The sequence below is a fragment of the Lithobates pipiens genome, unplaced genomic scaffold (genome assembly GCF_037356315.1).
Source record: "Lithobates pipiens isolate NorthernLeopardFrog02 unplaced genomic scaffold, aLitPip1_a1.2 Scaffold_22, whole genome shotgun sequence".
NCBI classification, from domain to species: Eukaryota; Metazoa; Chordata; class Amphibia; order Anura; family Ranidae; genus Lithobates; species Lithobates pipiens.
Genome location: NW_027507784.1, coordinates 11,299,340 through 11,319,575, shown reverse-complemented (window position 1 = coordinate 11,319,575; position 20,236 = coordinate 11,299,340). Strand labels below are relative to the sequence as shown.

The following is a 20,236-nucleotide window of genomic DNA, read 5'->3' as shown; positions in this document are numbered from 1 at the left end:
TCTCGGAGTCTGCCAATTACCACTGCATCTGCCTAAGAGTATCTTGGCCCTAACCCTCTCTCCCCCAGTTCTTGTTAAGAGACAATAAATCGATTTTGTTTGCATCCAAAAAGTGACTGGAGCCCAATTATTCCATTTTGCATTACTCCCACTATGCCTAGTAACCCACTCTACAAAGAAGAATGTCAGCTCTCCCTGACTCTGGAGGTCATCATTAGGCCTGGAGGTCAGGAATGCCGTTACACTCATCTTGTTTGCTTAAAAAAAAAAATAGGAACAATCATGTTCTGTCTGTTATATATATATATTTTTATTTAGATTAATATCAAAATTTCCCGACAAGCTTTCAGGGTCCCCTTCTTCAAGGTGCACGCCACGAAACCTGGCCCTGAAATTATGGATGTTAGTGGAAATTAAAAAAAGTACTAAATTGTTATTGTTGCAAATGTACTACAATCACCTCAAGCTTAGACTCTGAGGGAAAAAAGTATTAAAAAAAAATATATATATATATATATATATATATATATATATATATATATATACTGTACACTTTTTAACCTGTGTTAACTTTTTAAAAATAAACAATTTTGCTTACCTTGAACCTGTAGTATATGTTGTTCCCATTATTCTAACATTGTGCTGTTTCAGGGAGGGAGAATGTTATCAGAGTTGGCATTAAAGAGAAGCTACAGATATGGGAAAACAAGCAAAACAAAGACCCACAAATGACCCTTATAGAGAACGACGGTAAGTATCTACATCTATATAACTATTAGGGATGAGCTTCGTGTTCGAGTCGAACATTGGCTGTTCACCCGTTCGGCGAATACCAAACGTTATGGCCCGTTCGCGCCAAATTCGTGTGGCGCTCACGGCCCACAATGCACTGCGCCATCGCAGTGCATTGCTGGCTCATGATTGGCCAAACATGCACTGTGACCCCGCATGCTTGGCCAATCACAGCGCCGGCAGCGAGGAGAGCCATGATTGGCCACAGGCAGGATGCCTGTGGCCAATCATACCTCAGGCTGTGTAGTAAATGTCCCACACTATATAAGGCTGCCAGCGCGGCGGCCTTGTGTAGTGTGTTGGCGTCTGTAGGAGTTAGTGGGTGTTCTGTGTACCTTCAACACAGTATACACCGTTCGTTATCGGCCGATTTTGCGTTCTTGCTCTTCTGTAGTGGTTGTTGTCTGCGTGCCCTGACCACAGTATACACCGCTATATCCACCTATATAGCTAGCTATCTTGCTCTTTTTAAATAGAGCTTGCAGTCAGTTGTAGGAGATTGTGCGTGCTGTCTGCGTGCCCTGACCACAGTATACACCATTATATCCACCTATATAGCTAGCTATATTGCTCTTTTTAAATAGAACTTTCAGTCAGTTGTAGGAGATTGTGCGTGCTGTCTGCATGCCCTGACCACAGAATACACCGCTATATCCACCTACATAGCTAGCTATATTGCTCTTTTTAAAAAGAGCTTGCGGTCAGTTGTAGGAGATTGTGCGTGCTGTCTGCGTGCCCTGACCACAGTATAAACTGTTATATCCACCTATATAGCTAGCTATCTTGCTCTTTTTAAATAGAGCTTGCAGTGCGTGCTGTCTGTGTGCCCTGACCGCAGAATACACCGTTATATCCACCTATATAGCTAGCTATCTTGCTCTTTTTAAAAAGAGCTGGCAGTCAGTTGTAGGAGATTGTGCGTGCTGTCTGCGTGCCCTGGCCGCAGTATACACCTCTATATCCACCTATATAGCTAGCTATCTTGCTCTTTTTAAATAGAGCTTGCAGTCAGTTGTAGGAGATTGTGCGTGCTGTCTGCGTGCCCTGACCACAGTAAACACCGTTATCTCCACCTACATAGCTCTTCTCTAATTGAGCCATCTGCCATCTGCAGGAGTTAGTGGGTGTTGTGTGTGCCTCCAGCACAATATACACTACCCAATTGCTGGTTTTCCCATCTCCCTTCAGGCCATTACCATGTCTGGAAGGCCAGCAAGGAGAGGCAGACAGGCGCGAGCCGATAAAAGAGGGCAAGCAGGCTCTGTGTCTAGAGACAACAGTGCTGGTCGTGGACGCGGTGCATCGTCATCATCAGCATGTGGCCATGGGACACGCTTGTCCTTCTTTTCGGCAGCTGGACATGTTGAGCCGCAACATGCCGAAGACTTGGTAGAGTGGATGACCAAGCCCTCTTCATCCTCCTCATCCTCTCTCACCCAGGCTCAGGGTACTAGCAAAGCAGCTGCCAACGCATCGTCTTCCCTCGTCTCAATGTCATCATCAGTGACTCCTTCCCTAGACCCACCACATCCTCCTGAGGAGTCTCCTGAACTCTTTGAGCACAGTGTTGGGTACATGCTCCAGGAGGATGCCCATGTGTTGTAGGCTCTGATGATGATACTCAGCTAGAGGAAGGCAGTAGCATGAGCACAGAGAGAGGGGATGCTCAAGAAGGACAGTAATCTGGCAGTCATGTTCCACAAGCTGCAGCATACTGCCAGGTTTGCTCCAGCGATGAAGAGGGAGGGGATGATGAGAGCACTGACTCCATGTGGGTGCCTGGTAGGAGAGAGGAGGAGGAGGAGGCACATGTCCAACGAGGCAGGATGCCCTCCGGGGGCCAGCTTAGGGGCAGCACACCGACTGAATCACACCGCAGAGCTCCGCCTGTGCAGGGCGCTGCCTCTGCGCGTTATTCTAAAAGTTCTTTGGTATGGGCCTTTTTTGAGACGAGTGCATCACATCGCACCGCTGCTATTAGCAACATATGTCTCAAGCGTATCTCGCGTGGCCAAAACATCAGCCGCTTGGGCACCACCTGCTTGACCAGACATATGTTGACCTGCCATGCAGTTCTTTGGCAAGCATACCTCAAAGACCCACACCAAAGAACAAAGCGGACCTCTCCTTGCTCTTCATCAGCTGGGATCTCCAACCCTACCAAACCTGCTCTGAGAGGAATGAAGGTGTAGAATTAGGTGTGTCACAGCCAAGTGCTTCTGCTAGCAGTACACCCACGTCCGATTTTAGCAGCAAATGTCCCTGCCCCAGCTGCTGGACCGCCGAAAGAAGTTATCTCCCAGCCATCCACATGCCCAGCGGTTGAATGCTAGCTTGGCTAAATTGCTAGCACTTCAACTGCTGCCTTTTCAGTTGGTAGACTCGGCCCCCTTCCGTGAGTTTGTACAATGTGCGGTTCCTCAGTGGCAGGTCCCCAAACGCCACTTTTTCTCACGTAAGGCGATTCCGGCTCTTTACCGGCATGTGGAAGGCAATGTCCTTGCCTCGCTGGACAGGGCGGTCAGCGGTAAGGTGCATATTACCGCTGACTCATGGTCCAGCAGGCATGGACAGGGACGTTACCTGTCTTTCACGGCCCTATGGGTCACTCTTTTGGCAGCTGGGAAGGATGCAGGACAAGGTGCAGTAGTGTTGGAGGTTGTTCCGCCACCACGCCTCCAAAATGCTACTATTGGTTGTGACACACCTCTCTCCTCCACCCTCTCCTCTTCTTCTTCCTCCATGGCCTCTTCCAGTACTCTGTCCTCAGAACCAGCGGTGCTCCGTAGGCGTTCCAGGGGCTACGCAAGTACGCAGGCAAAACAATGCCATGCCGTGCTTGCGCTGGTTTGTTTGGGGGACAGGAGCCACAATGGGGCAGATGTTTTATCAGCTCTGCAGGGGCAGGCCGAGAGGTGGTTGACGCCACGCCAGCTTAAGCCAGGAATGGTGGATTGCGACAATGGCACCAACCTCCTCTCTGCCCTCCGACAGGGACAACTGACCCATGTGCCCTGTGTGGCTCACGTCCTTAACCTGGTGGTGCAGCGGTTCTTGGGCAGGTACCCGGGCTTACAGGATGTCCTGAAGCAGGCCAGGAAAGTCTGTGTGCATTTCCGCTGATCATTTAATGCCTGTGCTCGGCTGGCTTAGCTCCAAAAGGAGTTGGACTTGTACGTGGCTGGGAGGAGGTAGCTGTGGATCATGTTGTCCTTAGTGACCCAGAGGACTCCAGACCTGATCCTGCAAAGCCTGCGGAAGGATCCTCATATTCTTCGGATCAAGGAGAGGGACCATTACTGGCTGGCCACTCTCCTTGATCCATGGTACAAGGGTAAGGTTGCCGACCTTATCTTGCCGTCGCAGAGGGAGCAGAGGATGAGACATCCCCGGGAGGCCTTGCAGAAAGGTCTGTGCAATACGTTTCCAGAGACTGGGAGGTTACAAACTCCTGGTCCTGGACAACGTGTTGCTGAGGCATCGGTCAGAAGGAGCGGTGGAGAAGGTGGCCGTCTGACCGATGCGTTCAGACAATTTTTTAGTCCGCAGCCCCAAGGTATGATCGGTTCCAGCAACCATCGCCAGCGTCGGATTTACATGGTGCCGGAATACCTAGGGGCAAGGTCAGACTTGGACACCTTTCCCACTGAAAATCCCCTGGCTTACTGGGTCTTGAGGATGGATTACTGGCCAGAGCTTGCACAGTATGCAATTGAGCTACTGGCCTGTCCTGCATCCAGCGTTCTTTTGGAACGCACCCTCATTGCTGCTGGTGGCTTTGTTACCGATCACAGGGTGTGTCTGTCCACCGACTCAGTTGATCGACTGACCTTCATCAAGATGAATCAGTCTTGGATCACCCACAGCTACCAAGCACCTGAAGCTGATGTAAACGAATATTTTTATTTGAAATATCACATCCCTTCAAGACTGCCTATGCTGATGCTGAGTGACTGTCCTGTTATGTTGATTGTCTATCCTCTTCCTCCTCCGCTGATATTTTGGAAGAACATTTTTGGTTCTGGGTGATGCCACCAGCCCAATTTTTCAGGTCCTGTTTAACAGAGGCTTTTAATTACAATTTTTGATGCAATGCTTTGCAGCAGGGCTCATTCCTGTACCACAACTAGAGTATATGGGAGAGGTTGCAGTGTCGTGGCACCAGCACCAAGTCAGTTGAAGCCCACACACGATCGGAATATCCGATGAAATGATTCTGTCTGACCTTTTGTGCCGGAAAGTCCGACCATGTGTACGCGGCATGAGACGCGGCATGAGAATTCCATATTCCTTCAGTCCTCTGGACTCACTTCTGATTCACTTAGTCATCGTGATACTCTCAGCTGTCTGGACATGCAACCTCCTGACTCCTATTGAGAGCCTCAGTATGCCCAGGCCTGTTATTATAAAGGCTGTACACACTTGGCCACACAGCCTTCTGGTCCCTCATAGCCAATTGAATGGTTTGAAAGTTTGGTTGAGAGCACAACCAATGTGAAAGTTAGCATTTCCGGCATAACGGGAATGTAATGCTGTGTACACACGACCGGACTTTTTGACAGCAAAGGTCCGACGGAACTAGTCCGTCGGACAATTCGATCGTGTGTGGTCTCCATCGGACGTTTGCGTGCCAAAAATCTAGCGGACTTTAGAAATAGAACATGTTTTAAATTTTTCCACCGGAACTCCGCCGGACCAAGAAATCTGTCCGTGTGTATGCTGGTCTGACGGACAAAAAACCGACGCTAGGGCAGCTATCGGCTACTGGCTATGAACTTCCTTATTCTAGTCCGGTCATACGTCATCACGTTCCAATCCGTCAGACTTTGGTGTGATTGTGTGTGGCCAAGTCCGTTTATTTGGAAAGTCCGTCGGAGCTCCGCCGAAAGTCTGTCGGAAAGACCGTCAGGACCTAGTCCCTCGATAAGCCCGGTCATGTGTATGCGGCATAAGTGTTTTTTGAAACAGGGTTTACTCCCACTTTAAGGATTCTTCCTCAAGTTTCCCCTTCTTTATGAAAAACATTTTTGTTCTATTTTCTCTCTCTCTTTTTTTTTTTTTTAATGATTGCATGAGTTCTAAAATGTCTCCAAATTCTTACAGAGCAGACTACATCTTCTGATGATGAAAATATAATGGACCATACTAGCTCCAGGACCTGTATGTATGTATGTATTCATGTACAGTATGGACATATGGGCTTTCAACACTAGACGTCATGAATTTGTGTCGTCTGAGTATAGTCTACTCCTTGAATGTTTGCATTTTTACTTAGGCCTGCTCCCCCAGCTGCTGCTGGGGGAGCAGGCCTAAGTCTATGTATCTATGTATATATGTATATATGTATCTATGTATGTATGTATCTATCTATCTATCTATCTATCTATCTATCTATCTATCTATCTATCTATTTGTGTGTTTTTGGTATTTCGATACCTTTGGGTAATTTTGTATTTTTTTTTTTCTTAGCCAGGTGACATTTGTGATCACAGGTCTTTCATTACAACGAGAAATAGAAACCCACGCTCCTCTCTGGCGAAGTACACAGTCGGCATTTTCTCGAGGTCGGGGGATGATAACTATCAATGGTTGGTGGGATCCCTGCAGGCAGCCAATATAGGAAGGTCAATAGACGTGTGCAATGTCTACATCTCCAACAACTTCCGAACGTATTACTCAAAGTTGTCCCGGTGCAACTTCGCCATCCTCTACCACACCAAGAATCAAGGAAGACTGAACATCACCGACATCACCGACGCCATTTATAACCAGGAGCTGAGAGAGCTGTCTGGTTATCTTGGTGAGACTGAATAATGTGATCTGCCGTAACGTTTTACATTTTACTGAAATGATCCAAATTGAAATTGTAAAATTAGTTATTTCTTAGGAGTTCCAAATACCTATGAAGGACTGTTGAAGCTTCATAGAAAAGCCAGTGCATTGCCAAATGTGAGGTCAATGTCTCCTCTAATGTCCTGGTCTATACAGGACTGGTGAAGTTCTGAAATCACTTGGATAGAGCACAGAGCGATGTGCATTCCGAGGGGAGAGTTGGAGGTTGGCCATTATTCATTGTCACTAGTCTGGCATGAGCCTCACTCTTTTTCTCTCTCTGTATGTATGGCTTGTCAGGAACACCAGAAGACATCAACACTGGTCAACCATGTACGGCCACAAAAGAATAGTGATATACTTGAGTTAATGCAATGGATAAAAATGTGAATGGGTCCTTGAAGCAGCTTGCCAGTCCTTAGATGTGATGACCACTTTGTTTTTTTTCATTTTTAGCAAGTGCAGAAGAATACCCATTGATCCTGCTAGAAATATGGTTTCATCATCACTTCCTGTGAGATAATGGGAAAGCACAAATAACTAGACATGTGTGATCCGTTTTGGTTACAAATCAAAATTCGAACAAAATTTCCCCAAAAACCCCAACAGAAACCAATATAAAAATAGATTATAAAGAAACAACAAAATTCATTTGTTTCATTTCCATGTTTGAAGCATCTGAAACAACGAATGATCCAAACAAATACGTTAATATCTGGTAGTCAGGGAGCAGGCGGCCAGTCGGCTGCCCCACCATTAACAACCATGACTCATCTGCTGCAGAATGTAAACAAAAGAAAATCTGGCTTTACATCTTTTTTAAATGGCATGGGGATCCCCCCAGTCCATATATGGATTTTGAGGGGAACTCCATGCTAAAATTTAAAAAAAAAAGGCACGGGGTCCCCCCCAAAAACCAATATCAGACCCTTTTATTAACCACCTTCAGACCGGACCATTTTGCTGGTAAATGACCAGAGGTCTTTTTACAATTTGGCACTGCGCTGCTTTAACTGGTAATTGCGCGGTCATGCAATGTTGTACCCAAACAAAATTTGCGTCCTTTTCTTACCACAAATAGAGCTTTCTTTTGATGGTATTTAATTGCCTCTGCGATTTTTATTTTTTGCGATATAAACGTAAAAAGACCGCAAATTTTGAAAAAAAATGATATTTTCTACTTTTTGTTATTAGAAAAATCCAATAAACTCAATTTTAGTCATACATTTAGGCCAAAATGTATTCAGCCACATGTCTTTGGTAAAAAAAAGTCAATAATTGTATATTTATTGGTTTGCGCAAAAGTTGTCACATCTACAAACTAAGGTACGTTTTCTGGAATTTACGCAGCTTTTAGTTTACGACTGCCTATCTCATTTCTTGAGGTGCTAAAATGGCAGGGCAGTACAAACCCCCCCCCCAAATGACCCCATTTTGGAAAGTAGACACCCTAAGGAAATTGATAAGTGGCATGTTGAGCCCATTGAATATTTTATTTTTTTGCCTCAAGCGATTGAATAATGACAAAAAAAATTTTTTGTTTTTTTTTACACAAAGTTGTCACTAAATGATATATTGCTCACACCTGCTATGGGCATATGTGAAATGACACCCCAAAATAAATTCTGCTGCTTCTCCTGAGTACGGGAATACCACATATGTGGGACTTTTTGTGAGCCTAGCCGCGTACGGGGCCCCGAAAACCAAGCACCGCCTTCAGGTTTTCTAAGGGCGTAAATATTTGACTTCACTCCTCACTACCTATTACAGTTTTGAAGGCCATAAAATGCCAAGATGGCACAAAACCCCCACAAATGACCCCATTTTAGAAAGTAGACACCCCAAGCTATTTGCTGAGAGGCATTTTGAGTCCATGGAATATTTTATATTTTGCCACAAGTTGCGGGAAAATTACAAACTTTTTTTTTTTTTTTTTTTCACAAAGTTGTCACTAAATGATATATTGCTCACGCATGCCATGGGCATATGTGAAATGACACCCCAAAATAAATTCTGCTGCTTCTCCTGAGTACGGGGATACCACATATGTGGGACTTTTTGGGAGCCTAGCCGCGTACGGGGCCCCGAAAACCAAGCACCGCCTTCAGGCTTTCTAAGGGTGTTACAGTTTTGAAGGCCATAAAATGCCAAGATGGCACAACCCCCCCCCCCAAATGACCCCATTTTGGAAAGTAGACACCCCTAAATTTAGGGGTACACTAGTGAGACTAGGTAATAAATGGCGGGTGCCCTGAAACTATAAAAAAATAACTAACCAACCAGCGTCACCTGTAACAGTTATATGGTGATCACTGGTGAAAGGGTTAACTAGGGGGCAATCAGGGGGCTTTATGCGGTAGTATATGGGGGTCCCTGGCACTATAAAAAGCTGCGGCGAACCTAAATACCTACCAGCCTAACTAGCGTCACCTGTGACACTAATACAGCGATCAGAAAAACTATCGCTTATTAGGCTGGGTTCACACTGGAGCGATGCGGGAACGCCATGAATCCGCGGCGGGTTCCCGCATCGCATGCCTCCCGGCGGCAGTTCACACTGCCCTATGCGAACTGCTGGGAGTGTCAGTGAAATGTTAATGACACCCCCAGATCAGTTCGCATATCGCAGTGCGATCTGCAAACTCGGATCGCATGGTGTGAACACCCATGCGATCCGATTCTGCTGCGGGCCAAAAAAAGGGTCCCGTGCGAATTTGCGGCGCGTGCGGCGGGTGCGGCGGGTGCGACACGAATTCAGCCATACTATCTGTATGGCTGAACTCGAATCGCACAGAGATCGGATGTGATTTGCACTGCAGTGCGGTGCGAATCACATTCGTTCTCATAAACCGCTGCAATGTGAACCCAGCCTTAGTGACACTGGCGACGGGGGGTGATCACGGGGTTAAACCTTTATTGGGGGGGTTAGGGCGGCACATTAGAACTAAAGGGGGCTAACCCTAACTGCCCTAACAGTTATTACAGTCACAAATGACACCAATGCAAAAAAAAAAAAAAGCAATTGGTGTCACTGTGACTGGGGGGGCAGGGGTAATTGGGGGGTGGTCGGGGGGTAAAGGGGGGGTGTGAGTGTGCCTGGCATGTTCTACTGTATGTGTGGCGTGTTGGTGCAACTCACCGAACCTCTCTCCTCGGTGCCGGAACGAAAAATACCGACACGGAGGAGAGAATACATCACTTCCTCTCCTGTGTTTACATTACAGGAGAGGAAATGATGTCACGGGACATTTTCATTCGTCGGGAGCGATCGCGAGGGGGTGGCCATGAATGAATGGCCGTCCCCTCGTCCGGGATCGCTCCCGAACGAATACCGACCGCCGCAGGCACCGGGCGGGGGCCCGATCGGACCCCCGACCGGCGGGCAGGCAAGGACGTACATGTAAGCCCTTATGCCTGCCCGTGCTATGCTGTCGACGTACATCGTCGTGCGGCGGTCGGCAAGTGGTTAATCTGAGCATGCATTTTCCATAGACAAAAATGTTAAATACTACAGGAGCTGTGCCATGTCAAACTGACCAAGATCTCCCATACATGCCAATGTTAAACGTTACTGGAGCTGTGCCATGTCAAGCTGACCAAGATCTCCCATGGATGCCAATGTCAAATGTTACTGGAGCCATGCCATGTCAAGCTGGCCAAGATCTCCCATACGTGCCAATGTTAAATGTTACTGGAGCCGTGCCATGTCAAGCTGACCAAGATTTTTCCATAGACGGAAATGTTAAATACTACAGGAGCTGTGTCATGTCAAGCTGACCAAGATCTCCCATACATGCCAATGTTAAATGTTACTGGAGCTGTGCCATGTCAAGCTGACCAAGATCTCCCATGCATGCCAATGTCAAAAGTTACTGGAGCCGTGCCATGTCAAGCTGGCCAACATCTCCCATACATGCCAATGTTAAATGTTATTTTAGCCGTGCCATGTCAAGCTGACCAAGATTTTTCCATAGACAAAAATGTTAAATGTTACGGGAGCTGTGCCATGTCAAGCTGACCAAGATCTCCCATACATGCCAATGTTAAATGTTACTGGAGCTCTGCCATGTCAAGCTGACCAAGATCTCCCATGCATGCCAATGTCAAAAGTTACTGGAGCCGTGCCATGTCAAGCTGGCCAACATCTGCCATACATGCCAATGTTAAATGTTATTTTAGCCGTGCCATGTCAAGCTGACCAAGATTTTTCCATAGACAAAAATGTTAAATGTTACGGGAGCTGTGCCATGTCAAGCTGACCAAGATCTCCCATACATGCCAATGTTAAATGTTACTGGAGCTCTGCCATGTCAAGCTGACCAAGATCTCCCATGCATGCCAATGTCAAAAGTTACTGGAGCCATGCCATGTCAAGCTGGCCAACATCTCCCATACAGGCCAATGTTAAATGTTACTGGAGCCGTGCCATGTCAAGCTGACCAAGCTTTCCCATACAGGCCAATGTTGAATGCTACAGGAGCTGTGCCATATCAAGCTGACCAAGATGTCCCAGGAGCCCATGCAAAGCTAGAAATTATGTATGGCACCATGGCCCCTAAAGGAGGAAGTTCAATTAGATTTAGGCATAAATCAGATGAGTGGAAAAAAAATAAAAAATGGCAATTCATTTTTAGGATGCTGCATGGTGAGGAGTGCAAAATGCGGGTGGTACTGCGCTTTAAGTGTGTCCAGCTTATTTGTAAGCTAAATCCCAATATCTTAGACTGTAGAGTATGTTATTCCCATTATCATGGCATGGTGGAGTCCAGGGTGACTGTATCCTCCCGTTACAGGAAAGGAGAATGTCATTGTGGTGGTTGATGACCTGATGGACCCCAGCAATGAAGAGAAGCAGAGGATACTGGGAAACCAGCCCAGCATTGGTTCTCTGGCCAACGATCTGTTCCTGTTCAGTGAGCAACACAAAGACCCCGAGACCCTGCGAGAAATAACGACCCTCATAGCGAAGAATGGTGAGTATCCGCATCTATGTGACTATTGTGTTACTGTATACTATGAGCAGCGCCCATCCAGTGCCCAGAGAAAAAATGTGCCCTCCACCCACCAACCACCACCCCAGGAGGAGGAGGGGATGGAGCTAATAGTGGTGTGTGGAGCGAAATAAGCATTTTAAGAGTTAATAACATATAACATCTCCTCACTGCCTGTTAAATGCTCTCAAGGGTCAGGAGTAGGTAATATACAGAGTGATGTAGTCAGTAAAGTGCAATACACAGAATGTTGGGGGCGTGTGTAGGGGAAAGGATAGTGCAAAACTCCCCTTGCATGCAATACTCTCCCTCAATTTACCCTTTGAACAAAAATACCCCCTCCCCAAAAAAAAATCTGACCACTCACCCCTCCCAGCACAAATCATCTTCCCCCTCCCTTCTAAGCACATATAATTTCCCTCCTTCTAGCAAGGATCTTCTCCACCCCAATCTCCCCCCTCCCAGCACAAATCCCCCCCACCAACCCTTCCTTCTAGGACAAATTTTCTTCCAACCCTTGAAATCCCCCCTCCCAGCACAACCCCCCCCCCCACCAACCCTTCCTTCTAGGACAAATTTTCTTCCAACCCTCCAAATCCCCCCTCCCAGCACAAATCCCCCCACCAACCCTTCCTTCTAGGATAAAGTCTCTTCCAACCCTCCAAATCCCCCTCCCAGCACAAATCCCCCCCCACCAACTCTTCCTTCTAGGAAAAATTCTCTTTCAATCATCCAAATCCCCCCTCCCAGCACAAATCCCCCCACCAACCCTTCCTTCTAGGAAAAATTCTCTTCCAACCCTCCAAATCCCCCCTCCCAGCACAACCCCCTCACCAACCCTTCCTTCTAGGACAAATTCTCTTCCAACCCTCCAAATCCCCCCTCCCAGCACAATTCCCCCCCATCAACCCTTCCTTCTAGGACAAATTTTCTTCCAACCCTCCAAATCCCCCCTCCCAGCACATATCCCCCCATCCAATTCCACGTCCCAGAACAATTCCTCTTTCCCTTCCAGCACAAATCCTCTTCTCTCCCCAGATCATCACACTGCAAAATACTGTCTCCCCAATCCCTCCTTCTATAACAAATCTTCCAGTTCTTCTACTACCTAAATTCCCCTTCCTGTAAGAAATCCCCCCCCCAACATAATGTCTCATCCTTCCCAAATCTCTTCTTATATCACAAATCCTTATATTATACTTCCCAAAATCCCCCCTCATACAAGTAACACCCCCACAAATGCTCCTAATTCCAACTCCCCCCCCAGCACAGATTATTTTAATCACACCTGGCATAAAGACGATATCCCCTGTATACTAATTCAACCACTTCAATACCAGGCATTTTCATCCCTTTCCACCCAGGCCAATTTTCAGCTTTCAGCGCTGTCACACTTTGAATGACAATTACTCAGTCATGCTATTTATCATTTTGTTCCCACAAATAGAGCTTTCTTTTGGTGGTATTTAATTACCGTTGAGTTTTTTATTTTTTGCGCAAAAAAAAAGACCAAAAATTTGGAAAAAAATAAAATTTTGTAAATAAGCATGTTTTCTCCTTCACTGATGGGCACTAATGAGGTGACACTGATGGGCACTGATAAGGTGGCACTGATGGGCACTGATGAGGTGGCACCAATGAGGTGGTACTGATGAGGTGGCACTATTGGGCACTGATGATGGACAATAACATGCAGCACTGATGGGCATTGGAAGGTGGCAATGATAGGCATTGATAGGCATCACTGATGGGCACTAAAAGGCTACACTGATGGGTACTTATGGGTGGAACTGATAGGCATCACTGATGGACACTGATAGATGGCCACTAATGGGCACGGATGGGCACTGATAGGTGCCACTGATGGGCACTGATAAGGTGACACTGATGGGCACTGATGAGGTGGCACCAATGAGGTGGCACTGATGAGGTGGCACTAATGGGCACTGATGAAGGACACGGATATGCAGCACTGATGGGCACTGATAGGTGTCACTGATCGGCATTTATAGGCATCTCTGGGCACTGAAAGGCAGCACTGATGGGTACTTATGAGTGGCACTGATAGGTGGCACTGATGAGCACTGATAGATGGCACTGATGGACATTATTACTGGGCACTGACTGGCACCATTTGTGGGCATTGATTGGCATCCCTGGTGGCTATGGGTGTCATACCTGGTGGTCAACAGTGGTGGCAATACCAGGTGGTCCTGGTGGCATCCCTGGTGGTCTGAAGTGGGCATCCTCGGGGGGGGGGTGTGTGCGGGTATGCGGGTGTCTCCTGTCTGGAGAGCAGCCAATAGGCTCCCCTCTACTCGCGTCTCTCAGATGCAAGTGAGGACAATCTGATACATGGCTCTTCTTGTTTACATTGTGATCATCTGTGATTGACACGACTGATCACGTGATAAAGAGTCTCCATCAGAGACTCTTTACCGAGTACGGTGTTGAGGTGTGTCAGACTGACAGCTTGCCAGCTTGCCCCCGCGGGAGCACCCTGTCTGTCATCCTGAAAGACGTCATATGAAGTCAGAATAACGGAATCACTGCCGGGCCGTCATTCTGTTATAGGCCGGACGGGAAGTGGTTAAGCCCAAATCCTTGTATCCCCTCCTCCCCCAAGAAAAAAATCCCCCCTCTAGAGCAGATGCCATTCTGCCAAATCCCCACTCCCAGAACAGACCTCAGAGCCAGTAGATCTTCTTCCTCCCAGGCTCCATCTCATGTTGTCATAAGACATGTCAGAGCCGAGGAGGAGCCTAGGGGAAGCTTCCCTGGTTCTGACATTACCTGTTGTTATAACATGTACCTGGCGGGGAGAAATGCTGGCTGCTGCAATGTCATTAATTACTGTGCTGGGGAACCAGGGGCACCCCTCTGGAGAAGCAGGCCAGTGGCCTGGGTGCCCAGTGCTAGAGATCCTTGACACTGAGGCAGCCAACTAGCTCCCCATCATCCATGCTCGCACAAAGCGGCTGAGGCACGTGCCCCTTCTGCCCCCAACCTCCTCCCAGACCTGACAGAGATTAAGAATTTCATGAGGACTACTGTCCTGTTATGATCTCATAGAGGGGATTTCCCTGACTTTGGAGGGATTTCCTCTCATTTCCTGTTGTGAGTTCAGGACAGGAAGTGAAAGAAGATCTCCCAAATTGGACAAAAGATGAAAAAAACTGGCGGGGGTTCCACCTTTCTCTGCTTTATACCATATTAAAAGAGAATACCATGTTTAAATATGGATAGTCACCTTGGAGGGAAATCCCAATGCTTGAGTGTAGAGTATGTTATTCAGATTATCATGACATGGTGGTAGAGCTCCCCTCCCCCTTCCCTGATCGGAGTCCAGAATGACTGTGTCCTCCTGTTACAGGAAAGGAGAATTTCATTGTAGCAAGTGAAAATTTGATAGACGCCAGCAATAAAGAGAAGCAACAGACAATGAAAGATCTGATTCTTTTCACTGAAGAATACAAAGACCAAGAGACACCACAACCAATGATGACCTTAGAGAAGGGCAGTAAGTATCTACATCTATCTCACTATTATAGCTGTACTTCTCTGTATTGAGTGTTAGTTTTCCCTAGGGATTTGTGACTTGTTTGTGCAGTACTTATCAGAGTTACCAGGAATTTTATATATATACTGTATGGGATAAATATATATATATACACACACTATATTACCAAAAGTATTGGGACACCTGCCTTTACTCACACCTGAACTTTAATGGAATCCCAGTCTTAGCCTGTGGGGTTCAATGTTGAGTTGGCCCACCCTTTGCAGCTATAAAAGCTTCACCTCTTCTGGGAAGGCCATCCACAAGGTTTAGGAGGGTGTCTATGGGAATGTTCGACCAGTCTTCCAGAAGCGCATTTGTGAGGTCAGGCACTGATGTTGGTCAAGCAGGCCTGGCTCACAGTCTCCACCCTAATTCACCCCAAAGGTTTTCTGTGGGGTTGAGGTCAGGACTCTGTGGAGGCCAGTCAGGTTCCTCCACCTCAAACTTGCTCATTCATGGCTTTATGGACCTTGCTTTGTGCACTGGTCCAAATCATTTGGTGGAGGGGGGATTATGGTGTGGAGGGTGGAGGGGGGATTATGGTGTGGGGTTGTTTTTCAGGGGTTGGGATTGGCCCCCTAGTTCCAGTGAAGGGAACTCTTAAGGCGTCAGCATAACAAGACATTTTGGACAATCTCATCCTCCCAACTTTGTGGGAACAGTTTGGGGACGGCCCCTTCCTGTTCCAACATGACTGCCCACCAGTGCACAAAGCACGATTCATAAAGACATGGATGAGCGAGTTTGGGGTGGAGGAACTTGACTGGCCTGCACTGAGTCCTGACCTCACAAATACGCTTCTGGAAGAATGGTCAAACATTCCCATAGATACACTCCTAAACTTTGTGGACAGCCTTCCCAGAAGAGTTAAAGATGTTATATCTGCAAAGGGTGGGCCAACTCCCCAACCTACGGACTAAGACTGGGATGTCATTAAAATTCAAGGGGTACAGGGTTTTTTTTTTTTGCTGTTTTCCTTAATTTATTACATTTAATTAGTTATTTTTCTGTGTGGTGGTGTTTGTATTTGCTCAGTAGAAACATAACCAAACGCGTAGACTGATGACTGTACAAACAAATCCAAAAATAGGAAGAAGCTTCATCAAGCTATATAGGTGCCAGGAATAATGATTTACTCGCTGTGGTAGAAACAGGGCAGTCTTTAATATTGATTGGACCCTGGGCAAAACTTTTCTTGGGCCCCCCATTCAGTTTTGCTCTCCACCTGCTCTGAGACAAAAGACATACAATATATAGCAGCTAGACTCAAAATCAGTTTACTGAATCAGATCAGGCAGCTATTGCGATTGGTTGCCAGAGGTTACAGTGTATCATTACCGCTCACTGACTAGTTGGTAGAGGTTACAGTGTATCATTACCGCTCACTGACTAGTTGGTAGAGGTTACAGTGTATCATTACCGCTCACTGACTAGTTGCTAGAGCTTACAGTGTATCATTACCGTTCACTGACTAGTTGCTAGAGGTTACAGTGTATCATTACCGTTCACTGACTAGTTGCTAGAGGTTACAGCACATGGTTTCTGCTTGTTTCTGCTGGTTGCCAGAGATTACTGTGGATGACCTTGAGGGGCATGATATACATATCAATGCCGCCGGCTGCCTCTATTTACATATGAATGTCGCCCCCATTTACATATGAATGCATATTATTTACATGTAAATACGCAGTCTGCAGGTGAGTCATCTGTACACAACAATAGGGCAGAGCTGGGCAGCATTAGTAGCAGCACTTCACACTGAGATATTGGGACACAGTACAGGACTAAAACCTCAAGGGATGAGGGAATTTAAACCAGGATAGTTGGCAAGTATTGCCTCATTTCCACCGAGCGGAGCGGTTCGGTACAGTTTGGAAGGGCTAGAATGGTCCAGCCTATTCAGGTGACCATTTTCACTGCAAGTCGGACCACTGCAGGGGCCATACAGGGTTTAGAAAAAATGCCTTTGACATGAGCATTGACGTTTTTTCTGTCCGCCAATCAGTGGAATGTATTGTGTGATGCCAGCAGCTCCGCCCTAACAGTACTGTACCATTTTCTATGGTCGCACATCTGAAGCAGGACCACGAATGGTGCGGTATGGTTCGGTTGTATGGGCCATTTTCATAATGGAAACACTCAAAATAGCGTACCATACCAAACCAACCCGAACCGATCTGCTCAGTGGAAATGAGGCATATGGGGCAGCAGCTTTGGGCCCCACAACAATGACAGGGCCCAGGGCAGCTGCCCCTTTTTGCCCTGTCTTAAAAAAACGGCCCTGGGTAGAAAGTTGATGTGTCAATTACCAATCTGTGTTACAAAAAAAAAATAGAATTTATCGAATGTTGGGGTCAAATTCGATATGATGAAATCCATTGATTTGTGGATTAGCTCTAATTATTACAAAAAGATGATCATGTAAAAAAAACTCAACGATTCACTGGCAGGGCCTTTTTAATCCAGGGAGGCTCCAGGTGCCCAGGTGGGGGTGGGGGGGGGGGGAATGGCAATCTTGCATTACATCATAATTACCAACTGTCCCGGATTTACTGGGATAGTCACGCTTTTTTTAACCACTTCAGCCCCTTAATGACAAGGCCATTTTTTGTGATACGTCACTACGTCGCTTTAACTGACAATTGTGTGGCCATGCGGCGATGTACTCAAATAAAAATAAATAAATAATAATTTTCCCAAAAATAGAGCTTTGTCTTGGTGGTATTTGATCACCTCTGCATTTTTATTTTTTTTGCGCTATAAACAAAAAAAGAGCGACAAGTTTGAAAAAAAATATATATTTTTTTACTTACTGCTATAATAAACATACCCCCCCCCCCAAAAAAAAAAAAAAAAAATATATATATATATATATAATGAATGTATTCATCAGTTTAGTCCAATATGTATTCTGTAACATGTGTTTGATAAAAGAAAATCCCAATAAGCGTATATTGATTGGTTTGTGCAAAAGTTATGGCGTCTACAAAATAGGGGATAGATTTATGGCATTTTAATTTTTTTGTCATTGGTTTTACTAGTAATGGTGGCAATCTGCGATTTTTAACAGGACTGTGACATTGTGGCAGACGAATCTGACCCTAAGTGACACTTTTTGGGGACCAGTGACACCAATACAGTGATCAGTGGTAAAAAAAAAAAGCACTGTCACTGTATAACTGACACTGGCAGGGAAGGGGGATGTTCTAACTGTGTGGGGGTTGGGCTCACTCGGACAACACAGAGATCTGATTACTAGGAACAAACAATCTCAGTGTTGTCCCCTTTCAGAACAGTGCTCCGCCTTGTTTACATAGGCAGATCCCCGTCCTGTCTCTCTCTTCGGAGCGGTCAGCCTCCCCCACACCCAAACTATCTATTGCATTAAACAATGTACAGGTACATTGTTTTGCTCAATAGAGCCGAGCTGTCGTAGTATATATATATATATATATATATATATATATATATATATATATATATATATATATATATATATATATATATACGGGGTGGGCGGTCTTTAACTGGTTAAGCTGTCCCAGAATGGCCATGTCCCGGGAAGTGTCCCAGAACTTGTACTGTGCCCCCCCGAAAGCAGTTTTGTGCGCACCCAGAAGTAGGATGAAAGACTGGGGGTATCAAAGAGCCCAAGAGAACTGGTAGACTCCACATAGGGGTGAACGGCAAGGGCAAGCCAAGGGGCTAGCCCAATGGGAGGTCTCCATTGCGTGCGGAGAGACTGTGGAGGGAAACAAGAAAAAGATGGGAACGAGGAGTACAAAAAAGGATGGAGAATTAGAGAACAGAAGGGGTGGGGAGTCTGCAGAGGGGTAAGGAAGAAAGGAGAGGTAGGGTGGGGAGGGGGAGAGAATATACCCCCTTGGGGGAAAGAGAAACAGTGGTGACAGACCCAAGGTCAGAGTAGAGGGTGCACATATGGGTGATTATGGGAGAAGTAAGCTTTTGTCGAAGCCAGGGGGTAAATAAATAATGAATCACTCAAGGGTTCCAAAGTTTCTCAAATTTGTGTACCTTGTCCAGTAGAACCGCTTCCAGTTTAGTGTGGATCATTACTTGGGTTACACGATGCTTCGGCACAATACCTTATTTCACAGTGCCGCTGTGTGCCGGAAGGAGAGAAGGAGAGTGGCGGGCGGTCACGTGACCACACAGCGGAGCTCTGTAGGGAGCAGTAAGCTTTTGTCAAAGCCAGGCGGTAAATAATAAACCTCCTAAGGGTTACAAAGTTTCACAAATTCATGTATCTTGTCCAGTAGAACCGCTTCCAGTTTAGTGTGGATCATTGCTTGGGTTACACGATGCTTTGGCACAATACCTTATTTCTCAGTGCCGCTGTGTGCTGGAAGGAGAGAAGGAGAGCGGCGGACGGTCACGTGACCGCACAGCTGAGCTCTGTAATAAGGTATTGCTCTGCATCATTTTTATAAAACAAAGACATTAAGCAATATAGCTGCATATAACAGAGGGGAGTCTACTAAATATACAGAGTTATTTTATATAGAATAACAACAGGAAGGTTGGGTCGAGGAGGAGATCAGCGCAGACTCTCGAGCTGACAGGCAGGGAGGGAGGGGGAGAGGGAGAGAGAGAGAGAGAGAGAGAGACTGGAGGCTGACAGAGGCACACAAACTGACCACAGTATCGTGGATCAGCGGCCATGATTGCCCGTGTTCAGCACAGACAGGGGAACACAGGAACAAGCAGAATCAATCAGGCATTTTACATCATAGAGAGGGACATATGACTCCGCACAAGCACTATGCTGTATAACATATTTTAAAAGAACAGGATTTTTTTTTTTTTTTTTTTTTAGGGTTACAACCACTTTAACCACTTCAGGCTTTTACCTTTACCCCCTTCCTGACCAGAGCACTTTTTGCAATGCGGCACTGCATTGCTTTAGCTGACAATTGCGCAGTCGTGCGACGTTGCACCCAAACAAAATTGACGTCCTTTTTTTCCCACAAATACAGCTTTTTTTTTGGTGGTATTTACGTCTTAAATTTTAAAACAAAAAAGAGTGACAATTTAAAAA

The 20,236-nt window shown here is 46.2% G+C and overlaps 1 protein-coding gene across 6 annotated transcripts in view; it reads left to right on the top strand.

The window, feature by feature from the left end:
• LOC144000365 (uncharacterized) overlaps nt 1-20,236 on the top strand; it is a 68,836-nt gene that overhangs the window by 43,528 nt on the left and 5,072 nt on the right. For 5 of the 6 annotated variants that reach the window (XM_077494164.1, XM_077494165.1, XM_077494160.1 and 2 more), the window contains 5 exons: nt 652-750; nt 5,896-5,960; nt 6,262-6,592; nt 11,418-11,597; nt 14,989-15,135. In XM_077494164.1, coding sequence (XP_077350290.1) covers nt 652-750; nt 5,896-5,960; nt 6,262-6,592; nt 11,418-11,597; nt 14,989-15,135 — 822 coding nt within the window. The remainder of the gene's footprint in view (nt 1-651; nt 751-5,895; nt 5,961-6,261; nt 6,593-11,417; nt 11,598-14,988; nt 15,136-20,236) is intronic. The other variant, XM_077494163.1, reaches the window with a different exon arrangement.